The following is a 21,968-nucleotide window of genomic DNA, read 5'->3' on the forward strand; positions in this document are numbered from 1 at the left end:
TCAGACTGAATCCATTTGCTTTTACTTTGAAATCTTCAGGGTTCTACAAATTTAGGCTTATTACCAAAAGACAAGAATCTTTTGTTTTTGTGAGGGAATTGAAGCCACAAAAGGCAACCATGAAATATCCACAAGGAACACAGAGATGAGACATACTTGACTTATCAGGACTGAAAACGACTTCAGTTTCAAATTCTGCAGTCCGCCCTTGCTTTACTTCCGGTTTTGAAATATTATACCAGTTTACCTGGACCTGTCTTATCACATACTAGTTTATATCGTACAGAGAAATCCTACCTGATATAGAATAACTTCGCCTGTACCATCTCACTTAAAGATTAAGTTCCAGTCTAAAGCCACTGGTTATTGAGCAGAAGCCCAAATGCCCAGTACGATACACCTCCTGAAGAGTTGTTGGTCAGACAGGCCCCAGAAGCCATAAATTCACACAGACTCTTGGCCTTTTTCTCAGTCACACGTCTCAAGATGGTAAGACTCAATGCCTCCACAAGATTACTCGCCTTGGTTACGTCACGGAGGAATCAAGCTGGAACTGAGCTAGGTCCTTTGTCCTTAAAGGCATCGACGGCCTCACGTAGCCATGAGCACTGGGAACTAGGAGATGTGCTCACTTGATAGAGTAGCGGCATGACAGGTAAGGGGATAACAAGTTGCTTTAATTAGATTTGAGGCACACACCACAGATATAAACCCATGCCTACCACCTTAAACCCAGTCAAAATCCCACGGCTGGGAAGCCACAGGACCTAGCGGAAGTACTTAATGCCGCCGTTGTTGAGCTAAACTGACTCAGCATCAAACTGGCTGCCAAATAAATGCTTCAACGCATCAACCAATGGGACTCCGAGCCACCGTCGGAGAAGTCTCTCTGCCTAGTGAGCGGCCACAGATGCAGACTCGCCGCTGTACAAGGCGCCGAGAATGAGTTATGTTGAATGCACAACCCTAAATGAGACATTAATGCTGTCCACTCCCAGCTTTAAGGAACACTGCAGAAGCGGGGTTGGAGGGTGTAAGGGCAGGAAAGTAGAGAAAGAGCTGGAAAAGAAATGCCTTTATTTGGGCAAGATAAACCACCGCAGCCCCAAACTTCCAGCAACTAGGATGGCCGTACCGAGTCTGCACAAGAGTGAGCCTGCCAACAGCCGGTCATGGAGAGGGGGGGCTTTGTCTCTACTTCCCCTTCTGGCAATAGTGTCATAGGGAGAGTAAGTCGCTGCCTTCAGTTGTATGCTCACTGTGACTGCCATCGGTTGCCAATGGGTAGTTCTAAATGGTCACACAGATGGCCCTGGTTAAAGGAAACTAGTTACAAAACAAAATCAAAAGTATCTAGGAGAGGGACCATTAGGAGGAAGAAGAGTAGCATAGGCAATCGGGGAGGTGAGATGTTTGTGGAGATAATAATGGGAATATAGTATATGCATGTATAAAACTGTCAGAGAACTATGCCGTTAGTGGTGGCGGTGATAACAATGACGATGATGATGATGAGCATAGTCCTTACCCTTCATCAAGGAAACTTCTCTTTGCAACATGTGGAAATGATCAGAACACCACAACCAATCAAAACACAGACTAGTAGATCCTAGTCCCAACTGATACATCTCCCATACGACTCCTGCACCTAAGCTCAGGAGTCATTGTAGAAGAGAGGCAAGGAGATGGTGAGAGCCAGAGCCAGAGGAACAGGGCCCTCTGTGTGATCCTGCCTCCTAGAATGTGAGAGAAGCCACATTCACAGTTTTACCAACGTGACTTCTCAAACATGTACTGAACAGGGATGTCACTAACAAACATGCTCTCATGGAAGGAGGAACGTCCGAGAGGCCTCAACCCTCAACAAAGAACAACAGGCAACTACAGAAAGCTGACAGTGGGAAGAACGTTCTTCTTTAGGTTATAAATCCCCTAATCGATTATCCAATACAGAACGGTCGGTCTTGAAAGCATATACATACAAGTACCATATGGACTGGTGTACATGTATGTATGTACGTATGTATGTATGAATAAATACACACACAGGCACACACGTAACAACAATTTTAAAAGGAGCATAACTTTGAAAGAGGGCAAGAAGGGTACCGGGAAGGGTTTGGAGGGAGGAAATAGAAGAAATGATGGAGTCACATTATAATTTTAAAATTGTAAATTAATTTTGAAAACTAACCAAAGGAGTTAAATTCCCCAAGGAGTAGCAAAATAAATGATTAAAAAGTGAGCAAATCTCAAAGAGAGGGAAAAAAAGAAACATTGCAGCCAATCATTCTTCAGAAGTCAAACAGGCAGCCTGCCTTGTACAAAGGAACTCAATGAACAATATTTGTGTTCCTATAAGAATGAGCGGCCAGAACCCAACAACAACAACAACAACAACAACAACGCCTCGCTCTACCACTCCATGGTTTCTGAATCAGGGATTACCACGATCCCAACATTACATATAATCTTGCCCCCAGTTCACGGAGGCCTTGTATTGATGTTTTATATCTCTAGAAAAAGAATCCCAGATTTCCCCTCCTGTATGCTTTCGCCTTACTTCACAGTCCGTGACGCCAGCTGAGCTCGTCAGTAAGTAAAGCCACACTGACGGGACGGAGGCAGATTGTCCTGACATTCCCTAGGTCTTTGAGCTGCACATCTAATCTAGGGCTGATCACGCCACACTTGTTCAGCTTGCCTGTGAGGATCACAGTGACTTTCCCAGCTCTGTGATCATCTTAAATCCACCAATGTAACCCTGCTTCATCATCACAGTTAGGGATCAAATGATGGCTTTGGAATGCAGTCTGATGAGGACCTGACGTTTGCCTTTCTTCTCAGCATTGTTGATGCTCCTGAAAACATCTGCCAGGACATTCATGCGCACCACTGAGATGCAGCAGGAAGATGGCAGAAAGAGGAAGATATACAATTTGAATAAGAAGGCATCATATATCTTAATGTTGAGAGCAATATGCTTTGTTTACATTGTGGGTAAAAAAGCAATAACTAAGACATAGCTAAAGTATGTCACGGGCACTGAAAGAAGCCTGTTGTGAATGCAATGTCAAACTGGGAGTTTTCAAATGAATAACTCTTAGGGATTTACTTATGTAAACACAAGAAAACATGTTTACATTGTAACCAAACCACAGAAAGGATCAGTATATGGCAACATGGTCTTGAGAGTTGAGTGACAGGTCATTTATTAAAATGTTTAATATACAAGCATGATGATTTGACTTTGGATCCCCAGCACCAACGAAAAAGCCAGACACTGAGGTGTACAACTGTAACCCCAGAGTTGGCAATGTAGAAACAAATGATCCCAGGCACTTGCTGGCTACCATTATAGACTAACTGGCAGGCTCATTAAGAGACACGGTCTCAAAATTAAGGTGGATAACAATAGAAAAAAGTGTCTGATATTGACCTCTGGCCTACACATGGTGTGTGTGTGTGTTTGTGTGTGTGTGTGTGTGTGTGTGTTTGTGTGTGTGTGTGTGTGTGTGTGTGTATGTGTGTCAAAGAGAGAAAAAGAGAGCGAGGATGTGTATAGGCAGACATGGAGAAAGTGTGTGTGAAACAACAACTATGGATGTCAAAGACCCACCAGGGTAAAAGGAAGTCATTATAAATGACAATAATTCCTTATAAAATAAACTTGATCCGAAGGGAACACTGAACAGAACACAAGCACAATGTTCTACTGAACACTGTGGAGATTAAAGGTAGAATAGCTTTGGTGTAATGAATCTACAACTGAGGAACCCCATTACCACCACCCCCAAAAGGCTAGAAAGAGGAATGGAACAGAATATCCTTAGAAGTCCTTGAAAGGCATATGATGCCCTCCCCTAGACCTTTCACCTCCAGCTTCAGAACTGTAACCCAACAAAATTCTGATATTTAAGCCACCAAATTTGTGGATCTTTGCTTGGCCAGGCCTGGCCAGGAACCACCATGAGATTGGTGGTGAAAACTAAACATGGTAGAAATCAATACCAGAAACCTGTGTGTGAAATCCTCACAGAGAAGCACAGACATATTGGAGTCCAAACATCTTGTCTGCAAAAAATGAGAGACTGAGGAGAATGATTAGAAAAAAAAAAGGAAAAGATAGAAGGGTAGAGGCAAGGATGCTGACATTTGTGAGGAAATGCTGAAGAGCACAGAAGCAGGCCCTCAGTGTTTAAAGGGGCCCTTGAATTATGTAGCACTCTAAGGACACACTAAACCACTCAACTCTCACACTCTGCTGTAAGACAAGTACATTGCTATTGTCTTATCCAGAACCTACTACCCAAAAGGAGTGGAGCCCAAGCAGCTTAGCATCTCCTGGGTCAGGTGAGTGGGTAATGCTTTTCATCTCCTGTTGGAGGAAATTAAATTCTACAGCTGACTTGAGAGTTGTCAAGAAACGCTGACAAGATACATTTAAAACTACTGAAATGAAAACTGTCAACTGTCCAGAATCATGTTTCGTCAAGACTAAAAGTACCGGTAACGTCTTTCTTTTTGTCAGGAATAATGGATGGAAAAAAGTTCAACACTCGCTAAGATTTTGAAGTAAGTCTTCCTGGTAAATTCTAATAGAGTTATTAACCCCATGGTAGGTGAATGCATCTTCTGTGGGCAGCCAGTTCTAAGTGCTTGTTTCTTTTCCATCAAATAGTACACTTGCTTTTGTTTGAGTCACAAATGGAAAAAGTCAGGGCATATGGAGGGGCCATCTGGATTATTCAATGAGGACCAAACCTTCCCAAGGCTTCAAAGCATGCATAATAAGAATTATTGGTGTAGTGATAAGAGGAAAAATGTCTCACAGTCAATAAGACATGAGATAAACAAGTGTTGCTGCTACCCACCTGTGTGACCCCACAAAGGTGATGAAACTCTATGCACCAAGACTGCTGACTTGTGAAAGAAGACTGTGGTGGCAGACATCATGTAGGACATCGTGAGAGGTAAATGGAGCAAAGATAAGTACTGTGGTTTATACCAAATAATTGCTTTCTAATGGCCAGTCAGCATCACAGTGCTAACTAACCTCAACGTACAAGTACATTTTATATGATGAATACTACTAATCTTCTTTTAGAAGAAGAATCTTGTGATACAACCCTATAATCTTTATTTCACTGTACAGAGCATTACTTTAACCTTCCATGCTCTCAAGCTGTCATTAATGGTATAGCTTTCTGACTATTTTTTTTCTCTACTTGCTATCAGGTTCACTCGATATTGAAAAAAATAAAACCTTTAACAGTTCTCAAAGCACAGTTTCCCTTTTAATAGCACGCGTTTCTATATTTCTTTACCTGCATAATCTTTTTTTTTTTTTTGGTTCTTTTTTGGAGCTGGGGACCGAACCCAGGGCCTTATGCTTCCTAGGCAAGCAATCTACCACTGAGCTAAATCCCCAACCCCTTACCTGCATAATCTTAATGAGGAATATTTAATCTTCTTAATTTAGAAACCTTCATCAAAACTATGAGAACACACAGACACACACACACAAACATATACACACACATGCATATACACACATGCATACACACATGCACACACACATACACACACAAACACATACACACACATGCACGCACACACAAATACATATACACGCACATTCATACACATGAACACACACACACAGAGACACACACACACACACACATACACACACACACATACACACACATACACACACACACAAATACATATGCACACACACATGAACACACACATACACACACATGCACACACACATGCATACACACATGCACACACATTCATACACACATGTATGCACACAAATGTACGCATACACACATGCACACACCTACACACATGCACACACACATGCACACACACATGCACACACACACATACACACATGCACACACACATGCACACACACTTACTCAAATTAGACCTAAAAGAAAGTTTTCCATTGCATTTTCTCTATCAATTCCTATCACAGATTTTATAAAGATGTTGTAACAGGGATGGTGTACCAAATTATTTTCAGTATCTTTTGGTAAAGTTATTAAGGTGAAAAAGTCATTTGCCTTCGGTCATTGCTAAAAGAGAAGGTTCCTACAATTTTCTTGTACTGAATACATTCATTTTCTCACCTTCAGAATAGAGGCTGTAAGGGAAGAAAGGCTCAGAAATATGTCTAAAGAGTTTTTTGGTTTTCCAAAATCTGGAAAAACCTATGATATGCAAAATTGGGAAAACTACAAAATACAAAACAGTCAGAGATGGTTTAGGAATAGATTTTTGTCAGATTTTCAGTGAGAGAATGCCAATACTCTTTAAATTATGCCAGAATGTAGAAACATAACCCGGTTAATTTTATGAGGCCACAGTTACTCTGAATCCTAAACCACATAAATACCCAACAAAGAGAATTATGAACATAGAAACAAAAATTTTCAAAAAATACTTGAAACCCAAATCCAAGAACACAACAAAACATCATCTATGATGATCAAGTATGCTTCAGAGATGCAGGTATGGCTCAACATATATAAATCAATAAATGTAATCAACAATATAAATAAACTGAAAGAAAAAACACGATCATTTACTTAGATGCTGAGGAGGCTGGGGAAAAAAAATCAACATCCTTCATCATAAAAGTCCTGGAAAGATCAGAGATACAAGGGACATACCTCTACAAAATAAAAACACTTTATGGCAAGCCCATGGCCAACATTATCTTATGGAGAGAGACTCATAACAATTCTCTTAAAATCAGGAAAAAAAAAACCAGGGTTGTCCACTTTCTCCATACCTATTCACTATAGAACTTGGAGTCATATCTAGCGCAATAAGACAATTGAAGGAGATCGAGGGGAAATAATTTGGAAAGGAAAAAAATCAAAGTATCTTTATTTTCAAATAATATGATAGTACATACAAATGACCCTAAAAATTCCAATGGGAAACTCCTAAGATGATAAACACATTCAGTGAAGTATTTAGATATAAAATTAATTCACGAAAGTCAGTGATAAATGAAAAATGAACTAAGAAAGAAATCAGGAAAACATACCTTTTACAATATCTTAAAATGGCTTGAGGTGACCCTAACCAAACAAGTAAAAGACTTCTATGAAAAATTCAAGGGGGTTAGGGATTTAGCTCAGTGGTAGAGCGCTTGCCTAGCAAGAGCAAGGCCCTGGGTTCAGTCCCCAGCTCCAAAAAAAAAAAAAAAAAGAAAGAAAAAATTCAAATCATTGAAGACAATGAAGAAGATATCAGAGACTGAAAAAAATCTTATGTGTTCATGAATTGGTAGGATTAGTATAGTAAAATTGACATTCTACTAAAGGCAATCTACGGATTCAATGCAATCCCCTCAAAAATCCAACACAATTCCTGATTTCAAGTTGTAGTACAGAGCTAAGGTAATTTTTAAAAAATCATGGTACTGGCTCAGGCATGTTGATCAATGGATTTGATCTGAAGACCAGACATAAAGCCACATACCTATGGACACCTGATTTTTATAAAGAAACCAGAGAGACAGGCTGAAAACTGACAGAATCTTCACCATCTTGTGCCTTTAGGAGCGTCCAGGTAGATCTATATTCATCACCCTGCACAAAACTCGACTCTAAATGCATCAGAGAGGTCAGCAGGCGCCCATAGACACGGAAATGGATAGAAAAGTGATAGCCCTGGACTCATTAGCACAGCAAGAGACTTCTGAAGAGAAAGCCATTAGCACGGGTACTAGAAGAAGAATTAACCAATAAGACACCATGAAACTGGAAATCCTCTACATGAAAGAGGATGCCATAATTCAGTGTCCTATAGAATAGGAAAAGATCTTTTATCAACTGCACATCTGATAGAGGGCTAATATTCAAAATTAAGGACTCAAGAAACTGGATATTAAGAGAGCAACCCAAATAAAAGTGGGGGTACAGATCTAAACAGAGAAAGTTGATGTAAATGGCTGAGAAACACTTGAAGAAATGTTCAAGACCCTTAGCCATTGGAAAACTGCAAATCGGAACTACTTTCAGATTTCGTTTTATGTCTGTCAAAATGGCTACAAACAATAACACAGGTGACAGCTCACTAATGCAGCAAGGATACAGGATAAGGGGAACGCTCATCCATTGCTGGTGGCAGTGAAAACATGTACAGCCACTGTGGAAATCAGAACTGCAATTCCTCAGGAAGATGAGACTTGAATTGCTTCAGGATCCAGTTATGTAGCTCTTGGGAATATACCCAAAGGATGCTTCATCCTATCACAGGCAAACTTGGTCAACTGATTCATTCCTACTCTACAGTAGACAGAAATTTAAAACGACTTCAAATGTCCCTCAACAGAAAAATGGATAAAGAAAATGTGGTTCATATGCATAATAGAGTATTACTCAGCCATCAAAAAATGAAATAATGGTATTTGCAGGTAAATGGATGGAACTAGAAAAAATCCCTAAGTGAAGTAACGCAGTGCTCTGAAACAAATAGACTATGTATTCCCTTATAGGTGGACATTAGCTCTTAAGTCAATGAAAAGCAAGCTACGATTCATAGAACCACAGAGGGAAGGAATAGAGTAAGGGAATAAGGGAAATAAATAGATTTCATTAGGAAAGGGAAAGGAAATAAATATTTATGGATAGATAACAGGGGTGCTGGAACAAGAGAGAAGGGGAGAGGTGAGAGGGATGAGGGAGAAAAATAAAGGGAAAGATAGCTACATTTCAGGGCTACGTGAGAGATAGGGTAGAACCCTAATACAGAAGATTTCTAAAATAAATACATATATGAAAGTAATCTAAATGAAATCACTAAATAATGGGCAAGACCTAGCCCCAATAGCCCATCTCTTCTCACCCAATGAAACCTCTAGTGGTGGGAATGAGTTACACATAATTGCACTGTTAGCAAAAGAGATCCACGGGAATCCCTAAAACAATCCAGGCTGTTGCCAAGACAGAAATTACAGAATAATCTCCCCTAACTGAGAGCAAGTTGCCATTTCTAAAGACAACAGCTACACAACTTACTGAACATGGAGAACCCTATCTGGTGCCTACCTAGGACCTTCCGACTATGGGCTGGAGTCTTGGTATAGGAAGGTACTCCACACATTGCCAATTCACTGACAATGCAGCTATAAATCTTCAATCTCCATATGATGTCCCGTCTGCAAGCAAAGCTTGTGGGAGTAACCGACTGACACCTTGTTTGTATCTAACTCCGTGAGACACAGACCACGCCTGACACTGCTTTGGTGACCAAGAACCAGAGATTAAATAGCCCAAAGACCCAGGGTAAAGTTGTCCTTTTAAAAAAGTGTCAACAGAATAACTCCCAGTGCCTTCTCCAATCATCATCAGAGAAGCTTCCTCCCGGAGCAGAAGCGAAGAGTTGGAGAGGCCCATGGCCATTCATTATATGGAAAGTCTAAATGGAAAGTCTCCATCAAATCCCTCTCCCTAGGAGCTCAAAGAATCATGGAGGAGGAGGCAGAAGGAGTGGAAGAGCCAGGGGGTGGAAGACACAGGAAAATGAGGCCTCTGAATCAACAAAGCGAGATGCCTATGAACTCACAGAGACTGCAGGAGCAGGCACAGGGCCCACATGGGTCTGCACCAGGTCCGCTGTGGATATATCATGGCTTCCAGTTTGGTGTTTTCATGAGATCCTTGAGTGTGCAAATGGCTGGGGCTCTGACACTTGTGCCTGCTTTGGGGACACTTTTCCCCTGTTGAGCTGCCTTGTCTAACTTTGACATGATGGGTTTTTCTTCAACTTATTATATTTTGTTTTGTCTGGTTTGGTTATGATCTCTTAGAAGCCTGTTCTTTTCTAATGAGGGGTGGGAAGGGGGGTAGATCCCAAGGGCAGGGCAGGGAGGGAGGAACTGAGAAAAGTAGAGGGAGGGGAAACTATAATCCATTTTAATAAAAGGAAAAATGAAAGAATAATAAGGAATTAATTACTTCATTCGCCTGGAAAATAATCCCCATTTCAGTATTCTTGCTCCATTGAGAAAAAGTAAGCAAAGTTAGGATGAACTAGAGAAGTCCGCAGGACAACCTGCCCCCAAGAAAACCACTTTCGCTAGCTTTCAGACTCCTTTGAAGCAAGCTCACAGGAGCTAGGAAACCAAACAGCTAGAGAGTCTACTATGCAGTAAAACGGAATTGTTTAAATATACTGTTATTCAACACTGAGAACAGACGCACTGCACATAGGATGCATTCCTGAAAACATTTAACTTACTTGCTTTTCCCTTTGTATACTGTTGCATATGATCCTTCCCCTAGTTTTTCCAGTTTTTCGTATGAGTCAGCTTTTCCAAATTTGGGACTTGTTGGCTGAACATAAAACAGAGGGAAAACAAAACAGATTGTATCAATGTAACAATTCGCTGACACTGGATAAATAACTTTTCAATATAAGAACATTTTTAAAACAATGCAATAAACAGTCATAGTACAAATTCAGAACATACAAGCAAACACATGTAGAATTAAATTTACCCATAATTGAACCAAGGGAGAGCTAAAAGTATTTCAATACAGCCTTCTCCCGGGCCTTTCTTGCTGGCGACTGCTTTTTCATATAGATATCATGAACATTCAATATACATGTTTTATGATCTGGGTTCACACATTCAACATGCTATGAGCATTTTCCGTATTGTGACATAATCTAAATTAGAGATCAATAAACTATTGATCACAGGTCAAATGTAGCACACCTCATGGTTTCATACATCCTATGAACATATTTGTGTATGAGAGTGCATGTGTGTGTGTGTGTGTGTTTAAACCCATGTAGAAAACAGATATGGATATCATGAAAGTGGAAGAGAGCCTATGATGAAGGAGGAAGGAGATAAATTGAGGGTGACAAAAAGAAGAAAAACTACTATATCACATGTTTTCCCTCCTATGCAGAATCTAGATCTGGTTATATACACACCCAGGAAAGCAGAGGGGGGACTACTCACATGAAGAAAGTTTGAGATGACTGGGCAGAATAGTAGAGAAGTTGAATAAAAGAAAGCACGATGATACAAATAACGAAATGTCACAATGACATCCATTACCTGTGTGCCAAGGATAACAATGAATTTAAAATGAAAATAATAAATATGTTCTCTAGTCTCCTTTCTACTCGAATGTGACACAGTGACTAAAAATACATTTTTTTAAAAAAAACCTAACAATTCATGACCACAAAGAAAGAAATTATCTAATCAGCCATTTGGAGGAATCCTGAATGGTATAATGTAATTAGGAATAAATTTTCAAAGAAAAGTTCCAAAATTAATAAGAAAACGATTAGATTAAAATAGCAGAATCCTTTAAGTACAAATGAGACTGGTCAACCCAGGGAGAAACCTAAGTCTTCCCCAGAAAGGTAGAAGGAGACTTAATGTCATAAAAACAGGACAGACAGGTGTGGCCTTCGGGCTCCGGGTACCAAGCAAAGACTCAGTTAGCCAGCGTCTATGGAGAGGGCAGTGTAGAAAAAAATGTTCAAAACATTTAGTCATCAGAAAAAATACTATTATGCCTAAGTTTATAACCATGACTTTCTAATTAATAATTTTATTTTTTAATTAAAATAAAATGACATCATAGCCCTTTGATGGCATCAACAGAAACAAGTGACAGACGTAGAATAAACTGACAGTGGTTCTCAGCTAAAAACATGAGTAAAATCCTAAACTCATGAATCAATGCACACAATCATGAAAGATGAACCCATGAAAGAGAAGCATAGAGTTTAACGGGAAGAGGAACTAAAACTGTGAAGACAGAGGTAACAGTGTAAAGGCAAGGGTGCCTCTGAAGTTATTGTATGATCAATATCGAATCAGTATAATAAAATGTTTAATGAGTATTAAGTGAAACGTATAGTGGAAACAGGAATAAACTCAGGTTTAAATCAAATTTTCCCCAGATTCTTTGAGGAAAGGCAGACTGCAATGGCATAGAAACTATGAAGGGAGATAGCAATAGCCTCAAACTGGTGAGCAATATTTCAAAGGGAAGTGATTTGGCTGGGTGTGGTTGGCACTAAGAAGTCAAAGGTAGTGACAGAACTCCCTGTGAGCTCATTGTGAGTTCCAGGGCACTTCCTGTCTCAAACAAACAAACAAACTAAAACAAACAGAAAAAGTAACAAAGGCAGTGACTTTGTATCCCTAATACCACACTGACTAGCTTTCTGACTGAGAGATACCTTAGCACCTGAGTCAAATATATTGAGGAACTTACACAGTACTTCAACATAAGGCTTGGCTAGAATAGGGGATGAAGGGCAAGAAAGCAAGGAGAAGAGAAAATCCTGTTACGACTTCTTGACATATTCAGAAGAGAGTGCAGATACAATTAACGCCAAAGCCACAGATTTTAGTATTTTTCTTACATCTTCAAAAGCATTTGCTACATTTTTATTAGTAAGATGTACAAATCTTAAATGCAAGGAAGAAAGGTAAATAGAAAGTTAGAGGAGAAATTCTCCCCCCCCCAAAAAAAATAGCATACTAAGTAAATTGTCATCATATAAGAAGAAAGTTAAGCCCAACCATATCAAAGATTATAATAAACATAAGTGGACCACGTTTGGCAAATGAAAGTTCACAGACTTGTGGGGTGTGAAGAATCAACAGTATGCTATCGAGAAGATTCAGAAACACATTAAGAGAGTATCTGAAAATAAAGGAGAAAAGTCCCTCAAATGTTTATGTTTATAATGGAGTTTTATGGTCTGTGTGCACATGAACATTATCAAGACTGGATATCAGCGGCCTGCACGTAAGCTCTCAACTTGCTTCCTTAACAAAAATTATTCTGTTCAATCAGACAAAAACAGATTTGCTACATGTAAGGAAATATTTCGTTGTTTGGTTTTCGTTGAATGTTAACAAACAGTGCTGTCCAAACCGCTTATCCAAGGACTGAAATTAATCCCCACTTCTTATCTTGTACAAAAATCAATTCAAAACACGTCAAAAGCTTTCATTTGAAACCTGAAATGTTTAAAATGCTAAGGGAAAACACTTCAAGATACAGGCATACGCAGGAACTTTGTGAATTGGATGCCAGTAACTTAGAGAATAACACCAAAACCCGACAGTTTGAGTGACATTAAATTTAAAAAAACTCTGCACAGCAAAGGAAACAATCACCAGGATGAAAAGACAGTGAAGAATGGGAGAAATAAACCTGTCATCTACTCCAGACACAAAGTTACAACCTAGAATATGTAAAGGACCGGCAAAAATGTATCATCAAATCTACAGGACAAAGAAGCACCGTCCTGCTTCCCAGACGCTGGGAATCAAGTTTCCCGAACACATCTGTACAGTGACTCTGTAACAGGCTATGGATTCCTTAGGGTACCTGTCCAGGAGTGGTATAAATGGGTCACAGTGCAGTTCCATTTGCAGCTTTCTGAGAAACTCCTAGGATGGTTTCTCCAACAGCCACCGTAGTTTCCCTCTCACTTTCCTCCCCATCCAGACCAACGCATGCTGTACCAACACATGTGTCCTTGAGAATGGGTGTTCTCACTGGGGTGATATGGCATCCATAAGAAGTTCAAATGTGAATTTTGTGATGGTTAAGAATGTTAATTTTTTTTTTAATTTTCCTAGCGATTCAAATTTCTTCTTGTGAGAACTCTCTGTTTAGTTTCATGGCCCTTTTTTTTTTTTAATCACATGGTTTGTTTCCTTGGAGTATAGTTTTGTGGGTTTGGTTTTTTTTTTTTTTTTTAAATTATTGGTCCCCTATCAGATGTGTATCTGGCAAATATTTATTTTCTTCTATTCTGTGAGCTGTCTCCACTCAAACAACAGTTTCCTCTACTCTACAGAAGTTTTTTAGTTTCATGAAATCCCTTCTATGGACTGCTGGTCTCATTTCCAGAGGGACCAGAGTCCCTTTCAGAATATTCTTACCTTTGCCTACATGTTGAAATGTACTTCCTAATTTTTCCTGTAGCAGTTTCCGGATATCAGGTCATACCCAGAGGTCTTTGATCCATTTGTAGAGTTATGGTTCAGGGTAAGATACAAGGAATAATTTACATTCTTTACTTATTGATATCCAGTGGTCGCTGTGCCATTTGTTAATGAGGTTTATGAACAGATGAATGGGTGAGGAAAACAGAATATACATACGAAATGGAATTCTATTCAGCTATAAACAAAAGCAAAGTGAGAGAATTGCAGGAAAGCAAGTGAAGCTTGAAAATTTTATGCTGAGGGAAGTGATCGGTCCAGAAAGACAGACACGGCATGTTATCTCTCACATGTGTAGATTAGCTTCTGCCTCGCTTCTGTGTTGAATGTAGGGCATCTCCAGAAACCAGAAATCTAGAAAGGAGACACTGGACGGGGGCAGGAAACCTTAAAGGAAGAGAGGCAGTTGCACATAAATGAATGTGGAAAGGGTGGGAAACTGGGGGCAGAGGGGTTCAAACAGGGAAGGGTGGTAGAGACACGAGGGTGGGAAAAGGAAGAATCAAAACAAGGGAGGTATGAAAGGTCATAATGAACCTTGTTATCTGGTAACCCAACTAAAAAACATAAAAGATTCAGCAAATATTGTCTAAGGCCAGACAGTGCCAGTCTCGGAAGTAACGGGTCACTGGACAAAATCCCCAGTACCAAGTGTGGGATGCAGGTTCTTGGCATTCCTCTTGCTTGCTCAAAAAAACCTGAGGACAAGATCCTAGTGCTAAAGACATCACAAGTCCCAGATGCACAGTCCAGATGGAAGCTCCCTGTCTGCTGGGTAGCTTTCAGAAACGCTGGAAAGTGCTGGATGATGCTCTCCAGTCAGTTAGAGGAGGAAGAGCGTCAGTGATCTTACCCAGGTAAGAACTCTACGAACCATAAGTCCAGCCTATGAGACAAGGTGCACCCACTGATACAATGGTGCCCATTGGCACAACTCTTACGTGTGGGGGGGTGGGGTGGGGGTGGGGTGGTAACCAACAGCTTCCTGGTTGGATTGATGTATACTGCACAGGAGAAAACCGGGCCGAATGCTATAAATCTGATCAAAAAAATGATGACTGAGTATGACTCAGGCCCCTGGAGGGGGAGAAAACTCCTGCTGGTTAGCTAAATTGGAAAAGGTTCAAACCACATTCAAATATCTATATTTGTACTCACATCCAAAGGTTAAGGGAGCTTAATCAAAGAAGCCTCTCTTTGTAGTGAGTGAAAGTCAATTCTGAGACCCATGGCTACACAAGATACTAAGAATATGGGATGACAACAGATTTACAGCATCCCTATGGGATGCTTAAAATGAACCCCTTAAAGGATTCAAAAATACTGTGGGAGGCAGGGCTGAAAGAAGGTCAGATCTGGAAGATAAGAGAATGATTGCAAAAAGTTGTCTTTTAAGCAGGCCAAGGTCATGGCAATCATGAATTGAAAATGGCTGTACCCACTGGCATTTGGTCACCCAGCAGTCAGTTGTGAATGGAGAATGTGTACTACCACTTAGTGATAAATTATTGTCAATGGCAGGTTATGGGAGATGGGAAGTCACAGCACCCAGCTGTACCCACTGATGAGCTCACCCGTGTCTATAGTTTCACACCTGGGTTCACAGACATACAGTTACAGTCCACCATCGGAACACAAAATGAAAAGTAACGAATGGAAAACCAGAGCTGTGTAGGGAGGGGGAGTGGCTGGCTGAGGTGAAAGGGAAATAAGAGGGGAAGAGTAGCCAGAATGCATTATATACATTTATATTTATTATTTATATATGTATATTTGTTTTCAGAGAGAGAAATGATCAACATATACTTATAAAGAGGTTCGACATTCTTAGACATGAGAAAAAAGCAAATTAAAATACTTATGACACCACATCTCAACCCAATCAGAATGGCCGCTACCAAGGAAAAGGACATTGAATGCTAGCAAGAATATAAATAGTAAACTGGTTTACTACTAGTGAAATCAGAGGGGAGAGTTCTCGGGAAAAGAAAGATGTATAACCACTACTTGACCCAGCTATCCCACTACAGAGGGATACATACACACACCTAGAGCATGCTACAACCTTCTACAGAGACACTAGCATTTGAACATCTAACACTTGTTTCTCTACTACAATAGCAAGGTAACATGATGACATCGATATCCAACAACGGATGCAGATAAAGCCAATGACACTTTATACATCCAAAAAGAAAGATAAGATGACAAATTTGGAACTTATTACATCAGTGGAGTTGATCCGATCTCCAAAGACAAAACCACATACTCCCTCCTATGCAGAGCCTGCCTAGCCTCTAAGATTAAGGTGAGCATATTTATGTGGACATGAGTGCAGATAAAGGTCATGAGAGTACAAAGGGGCTGTGAGAGGGGAAAGTGGGTTCTCTGGAAGGGTGTAGAGAGGGGTAATAGATACAAGTGACATCCATGGAGGCAGACTGGCATAGCTGTGGGAGGAAGGAGAAGAGTGAAAGGTCATAAGGAAACCTGTGGCTTTATGATAAATGAGTAAGCAACAAGAGGGCTCAGAACACCGGACAATAACAAGCCATCCTTTGTTTAGTCAGAACATCTCAACGTCATCTCAAGGGGTCAGCTCAGTGTAATTTACAAGTTTAAAAGCAGTCTCTCTAAGAATTCCAATGACAGAAGTAGGATGTGGTATCACACATTTACAATGCCAGCACTCAGGAGGCAGAGGCAAGCAGATCTCCCTGAGTTCAAAATCTCATGCTGGTCGCTGGTCTACACAGCGAGACACTGTCCAAACAAAAAAAATTCAATGATGGTGGGAAGGAGCTCCATTTGTTAACTGAGATGCCAACTTTTCCCAAGTGTCTATGACATGGTCAGTAACTTTAAGTTATATATACACTAAAGATGAGTGAGGCAAACTCTCCTTATCTTTAATATTATCATAAATAGAATTATATCCTGTCTCGATTATGAAACATGCATATCTCTAGATGCTGGCCCAGCATCTCCACAGCAGAATGAACATGTCAAAGGCAGCAGTATAGACTGCAAGAAGCCCTTAGAATCAATTACTCAATCTGCCGCAGAGTGGAACACCATAGTAACCCATTTCTGCAACAAATTATCCAATGAGAGGACAATTCCACACGGCTACCCCAAGCTCCATAGTTACATGTCGCTAAATTTTTAATGAAGTACAGACCCAAAATAGAATTCTTGTCTTCGGAGAAGTCAGAAATAACTGGGGCTGTACAACCCTTTCAGCGTCATTTACTCTAGTCTAAGTGTATAAATGGAGAATCTCCCAGAAACACGACTTTCTCAAAACTCTCTGCTCAGTTTTAATTAAACACATTTTTCCTCAAGGCAAAACGCGTCTCTTTAATCTGTTCCCATTCCGCACGTGGTACAAGAAGGGGAAAAAAAGCAAAATCTGGTAATTAACAATATTTTAAGAAAATACTCTAACTAGTAACAAAGCACTGTTCTTTAGACATGGATTAGTTTGTTAGAGGTGTCCAAATGATGCAGCCTGGGTAGCATCAACAACAGAAATGGTGTCTCCTAATTAGGCAGCACAGCAGATCAAGACAGTGGAGGCAGGTTCAGTCTCTTGACATTGCTCAGTGTTGGCCATCTCCTACCGCTTCTCACTCTGTGTCACCTCTGTAGTGTCCCTCCCTGGGTCATAAGAACATCAGTTACAATGGATTAGGAAGCAGCCCATTGACCTAATAATCACCGCTTCCAATGGGGTCTGCAGTACTGTGGTTCAGAATTTCAACATAGAGATTTGGGGCAGGGGTGGTGGCGGGGACACAGGAAAAAATACACAGACTGTCGTTAGATGAATATACTTCGAATTTTTATATAGACAGGATGGGAGTTGCAGAGGAGATCCAAGTCATTTTTTTTCTTTTTAATGAGATTTTGTTTCCATATATGTTCAATTACACATTACACTGAAGAGCTTTTTGCTTTTTCTCTCCAGAAAATATACATAAAACTCATGCAAGATGCAATGGACATTTGCATTCAGAGCTGCCTGACTAGTCCTGTGTGGGCTATGTTCTCCCTCATTCTCATCCCCAGGAAACAGCTTGAGCATGTCGCACTTCACCATCACCCTCCGGAGCCCAAGTTCGAAATAGAAATCGTAAAACCTATATTAAACTTCAGTATAAAATGATCTTCAATGGAGAAAATATTGTGTTCACAGTTCCTCTCTAAATTATTTTAAATCGGAGTGGAGAAATCTTCACATTTGCTTTTGGGCTCCTTTCACAATGAATCTGAAATGGAGAGAGAGGTAGCCACTGAAAACGCCCCTCTGCTCCTCTCGGGGGCTCCTCTGGCTACTGCACACTGAGGAAAAGTGCAAGGACCCCATGAACTGAAGGGAGAATGGAGGTCATTTTTCCTCTCGTGAGAGGCACAAATAACCAACTAGTTTCACTCTTCATCCTCTGCCATGAATATGCAATTGTATTCAAATAAGACAGCAACACTTAAAAAAACTGCATGGAGAAAAAAATTTTAAACATTAGAGTTTTCACGTTATAAATAAAATTCCCTATTTTATTCACAAGAAAGAAGGTCAAGCTAGAGAAGATACCAATGGCACATAGGTTTATTTTTCTAACTAAATGGACTTGGGTGTATTAACCATCGTGGCTAAAGTACATCCTATTTATTGACCCTGCAGGGGCAGGAAGTTAACACTTTGCCACATTTTGCAGCAAAGCAATCAGTTATTCGCCCTGTGGAACTGACACATAGACACTGTGGAAATGCCGAATAACTTGCAGCTCAATCATACAGGCTTCGTCAGATGAATCAAAGGCATGGGGTTCCTCTCTCAGAAGAGTTCTGGTCTCTGAAAGAATGGTTCTTTGGAACAGGGCGTGTATGAGACAGTCTGAGCTTTGAGGATTAGAGTCTCACAAATGAGTCTTCTATTTTAAGCATGGAAAAGTAGTCTGGTGTGCAATTACCATGTATATAAATAAGAAATCCAAGTGCCAAGTGTTTAAAGAAGCCAAGAGTAAACCCCCCCTATCAAATGAACAAGACCAAGTGTACTCTATAAGGAAGGGGGAGTCCTATTTTTAAATTAAAAGATCAAGCCTTTCTTCACGCAACTTTATCATTCCATCCTGTTTAAATGAAGACACCAGATCAGATCAACATGCCGTCAGACACCCTGTGCATTAGCTCCAGCAATGTGACCTCAGGTGGACACAGCCTTCTGGGACGACTGTCTCCTTCTTATCACTTCTCTACTTAGAGCACACGCTTGAGAGCACCGTGGTGACTTGGAAATATGGATGGCTAATGTGTAATTGCTAACAGACACTCCATAGAGACATTTGGATTTAATGAGATAATGTTAATACATTTTTCAAGAAGAGAATAGAAGTGCGAAGGACTGTCAATTGTCTGGATCACTGGAGGGGAACATTGGTCTGGATAATGGAAGGTGCGCCTGCTACAGCTGAACAGGGCTGGCCACGCCGCCACTCAGGAGGCAGGGCCTGAACAGCCCCATGCCGTGTCTCAATAGAGGTAACAAATACCGAAAATACTAACGGTTTGCTCGTCAGCCTTTGGCCTTTATTACCTAAATATAATCCTGATAGACACATTGGGAGATTGGTTCTACTATCTATGCTATGTGGGTATGGAGAATGCAAGGCTGGAGAAGTAACAGAACTTACCAGGGATGCTGTAGCTACCGGCAGAACCAAAATTAAAGTAGTCGATGAGGAATAAAAACCTTTCCTTTATTACTACTGTGCTGGAAAATAATCCCATGGATTGAGTTTTCACCCAAATGATGGGAATATTAATTGTGCCTAGCTCTACGTTAGGCTGAACTCTCATTCCTAAGGGCAGGGGTGGTTGTTTAAACTGCACCATTATAAAATGCATGAGTAGCCCTTAACGTGCACGTGCATTACAATGATATATACATAACTCCATACTGACTTTATGGGAGACTAATTCTCATTGTCAGTAAGAATAAGAGGCCATTTGCTTGAGGCTGTGGAGAAGCCCTCTGTCCTCAGCATTTCATACATCCTGACAACTACCTAAGATTCACAGCTCAGAAGAGGAAGGCTTTTCTTGGATTCATGGCTTCAGGGTCACCTGACTCCATGGCCACCTTTGTGGCCTGTGATGGCTCAGTTCCAAATGAGAGAGAGGAGCATATATCAGAAGGTCTCTTTGCCTCATAGCAGATGGGATTGGGGCAGAAGAAAAGAGAGGGGAAGGGAGAAAGGAAGAGAAGGGAGAGGGGAACGAAGAGAAAGAAAAATGGAAGACGAGAGAAACAAGTAGGTTGGAAGGACACATGACCTAGTTTCCCTTGTCTAGGTCCGACCTCGTGAGGCATGGGTAATGACCAAGTCTTCAATGCATGGCCTTCGTTAGGCAGCCATGTAAGACCAGATACCACCGACTGCAAGAAATCCACGACTAAGAACTGTCGCAGTAGGTACTCTGTGTGCTACATGTCGATTACAGTAAGGGAGGGAAGGGGTAACCTCATAACAAACACTTACGATCTACACTTGCTGCCAGTCATGTTGTTTTATTCCTCATACCCCTGAACAGGATCTTACCGCTCAGTACTGCTGCATCACTAAGGCAATCCAAGTTAATGGAGAACTTGATGGTAAAGCTGAACTAAACGCTGGACAAAGGTACGGGTCCAAGTACCAGACATGGGAACAGGATGCCAAGAGGTTTGGTTCCATGTGGGGATTTTTCACTCCCAAGAGAAAGGAAAGAGGACACTTAACCCAGAATGAGTCTGGGAGGACCCTCATTGCAAACCCATACCTCTGTCCTCTCTCTCCAGGTTGGCGCTACCTAGCAGGACAAGAAGCTTTCCACGGTATGGAAAGGTTTATCTCTGCAGGGGTTTGTAGGATATATGGAGAAACTCCACCTAAATAAGCTTGGCAGATGTCATCCCTAATTAATAAATACCTTCTAACCTGGGAAACCAAGAAAGTCTACCTTTGGGACTCCAAACAGCTACAGATCCCAACAGTAAGAGAGTACTGATAGGCTGGGCAGAAAGTGACAGACAGCAAAGGCTAGTGAACGCCCATATTGTCTGTCATTGCATTCAATACTACTGCTACGGGAGAAAGCAGGCACTCAGCAAAATGTTGGAAACAGACTATCGAATGCCTTTTTAAAACACCTTAATTGTTATAACGTTGTATCTTTATAATCTGCTTGAATTTTAACATGCCATGGTCTGGGGGCAGGGGTGACTACAAGTATAGACTAGCATTATAGCCACTGATATCACTGTAGTCTTGATTCTTGGACTTCAGCCACTGTTCCTAACCTGTAACAAACAGTAGCTGGAAAACACACACACACACACACACACACACACACACACACTCATACACACATGCATGTATGCATGCACACACACAGGAACATACATGCACATGAAATGAAGGTGTGATTAAGGTTTGCAGTGGTTTTAGCCTCTGGCTTTTTGCTGTGTTTTTCCTTTGTGCAGTACTAGAGACTGAACACAGGGCTTTATCCATGATGGACAAGTTTTCTGCCCCTGACTTATATCCTCATTCCAAGGTGTGGCACTTTGATATCATGTCTACTGTTTTAGGTACTACGTGTAAGAAATCATCACTTCCTCATCATAACAGCAGTAGGCGCATGGTAATGCGCTTCATCCGCTGTCCTTTCTGCCCGACTCTACTCTTAGAGGCAACGCAACTAACCAGTGTTTTGAAACACCTGAAACACCGATGCAAAGAAGGCGCAATGGGTGCTGCTGTATGGGGACAAAGGGCACTCTTGGATTTAGCAACCACTGCTTTATCATGAAATGCTTCCAAAACTAACAGAAAGCCGTGCCAATGGTTCTCATGGGGCACGATTACCTATGGTTGTCACAGGTATCAAA

The 21,968-nt window shown here is 40.8% G+C and overlaps 1 protein-coding gene and 1 pseudogene across 4 annotated transcripts in view; both read right to left on the reverse strand.

Annotated features, from left to right (window-relative positions):
• Positions 1–21,968, reverse strand: part of Cdk14 (cyclin dependent kinase 14) — a 475,778-nt gene that overhangs the window by 324,941 nt on the left and 128,869 nt on the right. For 3 of the 4 annotated variants that reach the window (XM_032907014.1, XM_032907013.1, XM_032907012.1), the window contains one exon: positions 10,273–10,367. The exons of the other annotated variant lie outside the window; for it this stretch is intronic. In XM_032907014.1, coding sequence (XP_032762905.1) covers positions 10,273–10,367 — 95 coding nt within the window. The remainder of the gene's footprint in view (positions 1–10,272; positions 10,368–21,968) is intronic. 4 annotated transcript variants of the gene reach the window in all.
• Positions 2,517–2,988, reverse strand: LOC116904127 (annotated as a pseudogene).

This window comes from Rattus rattus, chromosome 6 (assembly GCF_011064425.1).
Source record: "Rattus rattus isolate New Zealand chromosome 6, Rrattus_CSIRO_v1, whole genome shotgun sequence".
In the NCBI taxonomy this organism is placed as follows: Eukaryota; Metazoa; Chordata; class Mammalia; order Rodentia; family Muridae; genus Rattus; species Rattus rattus.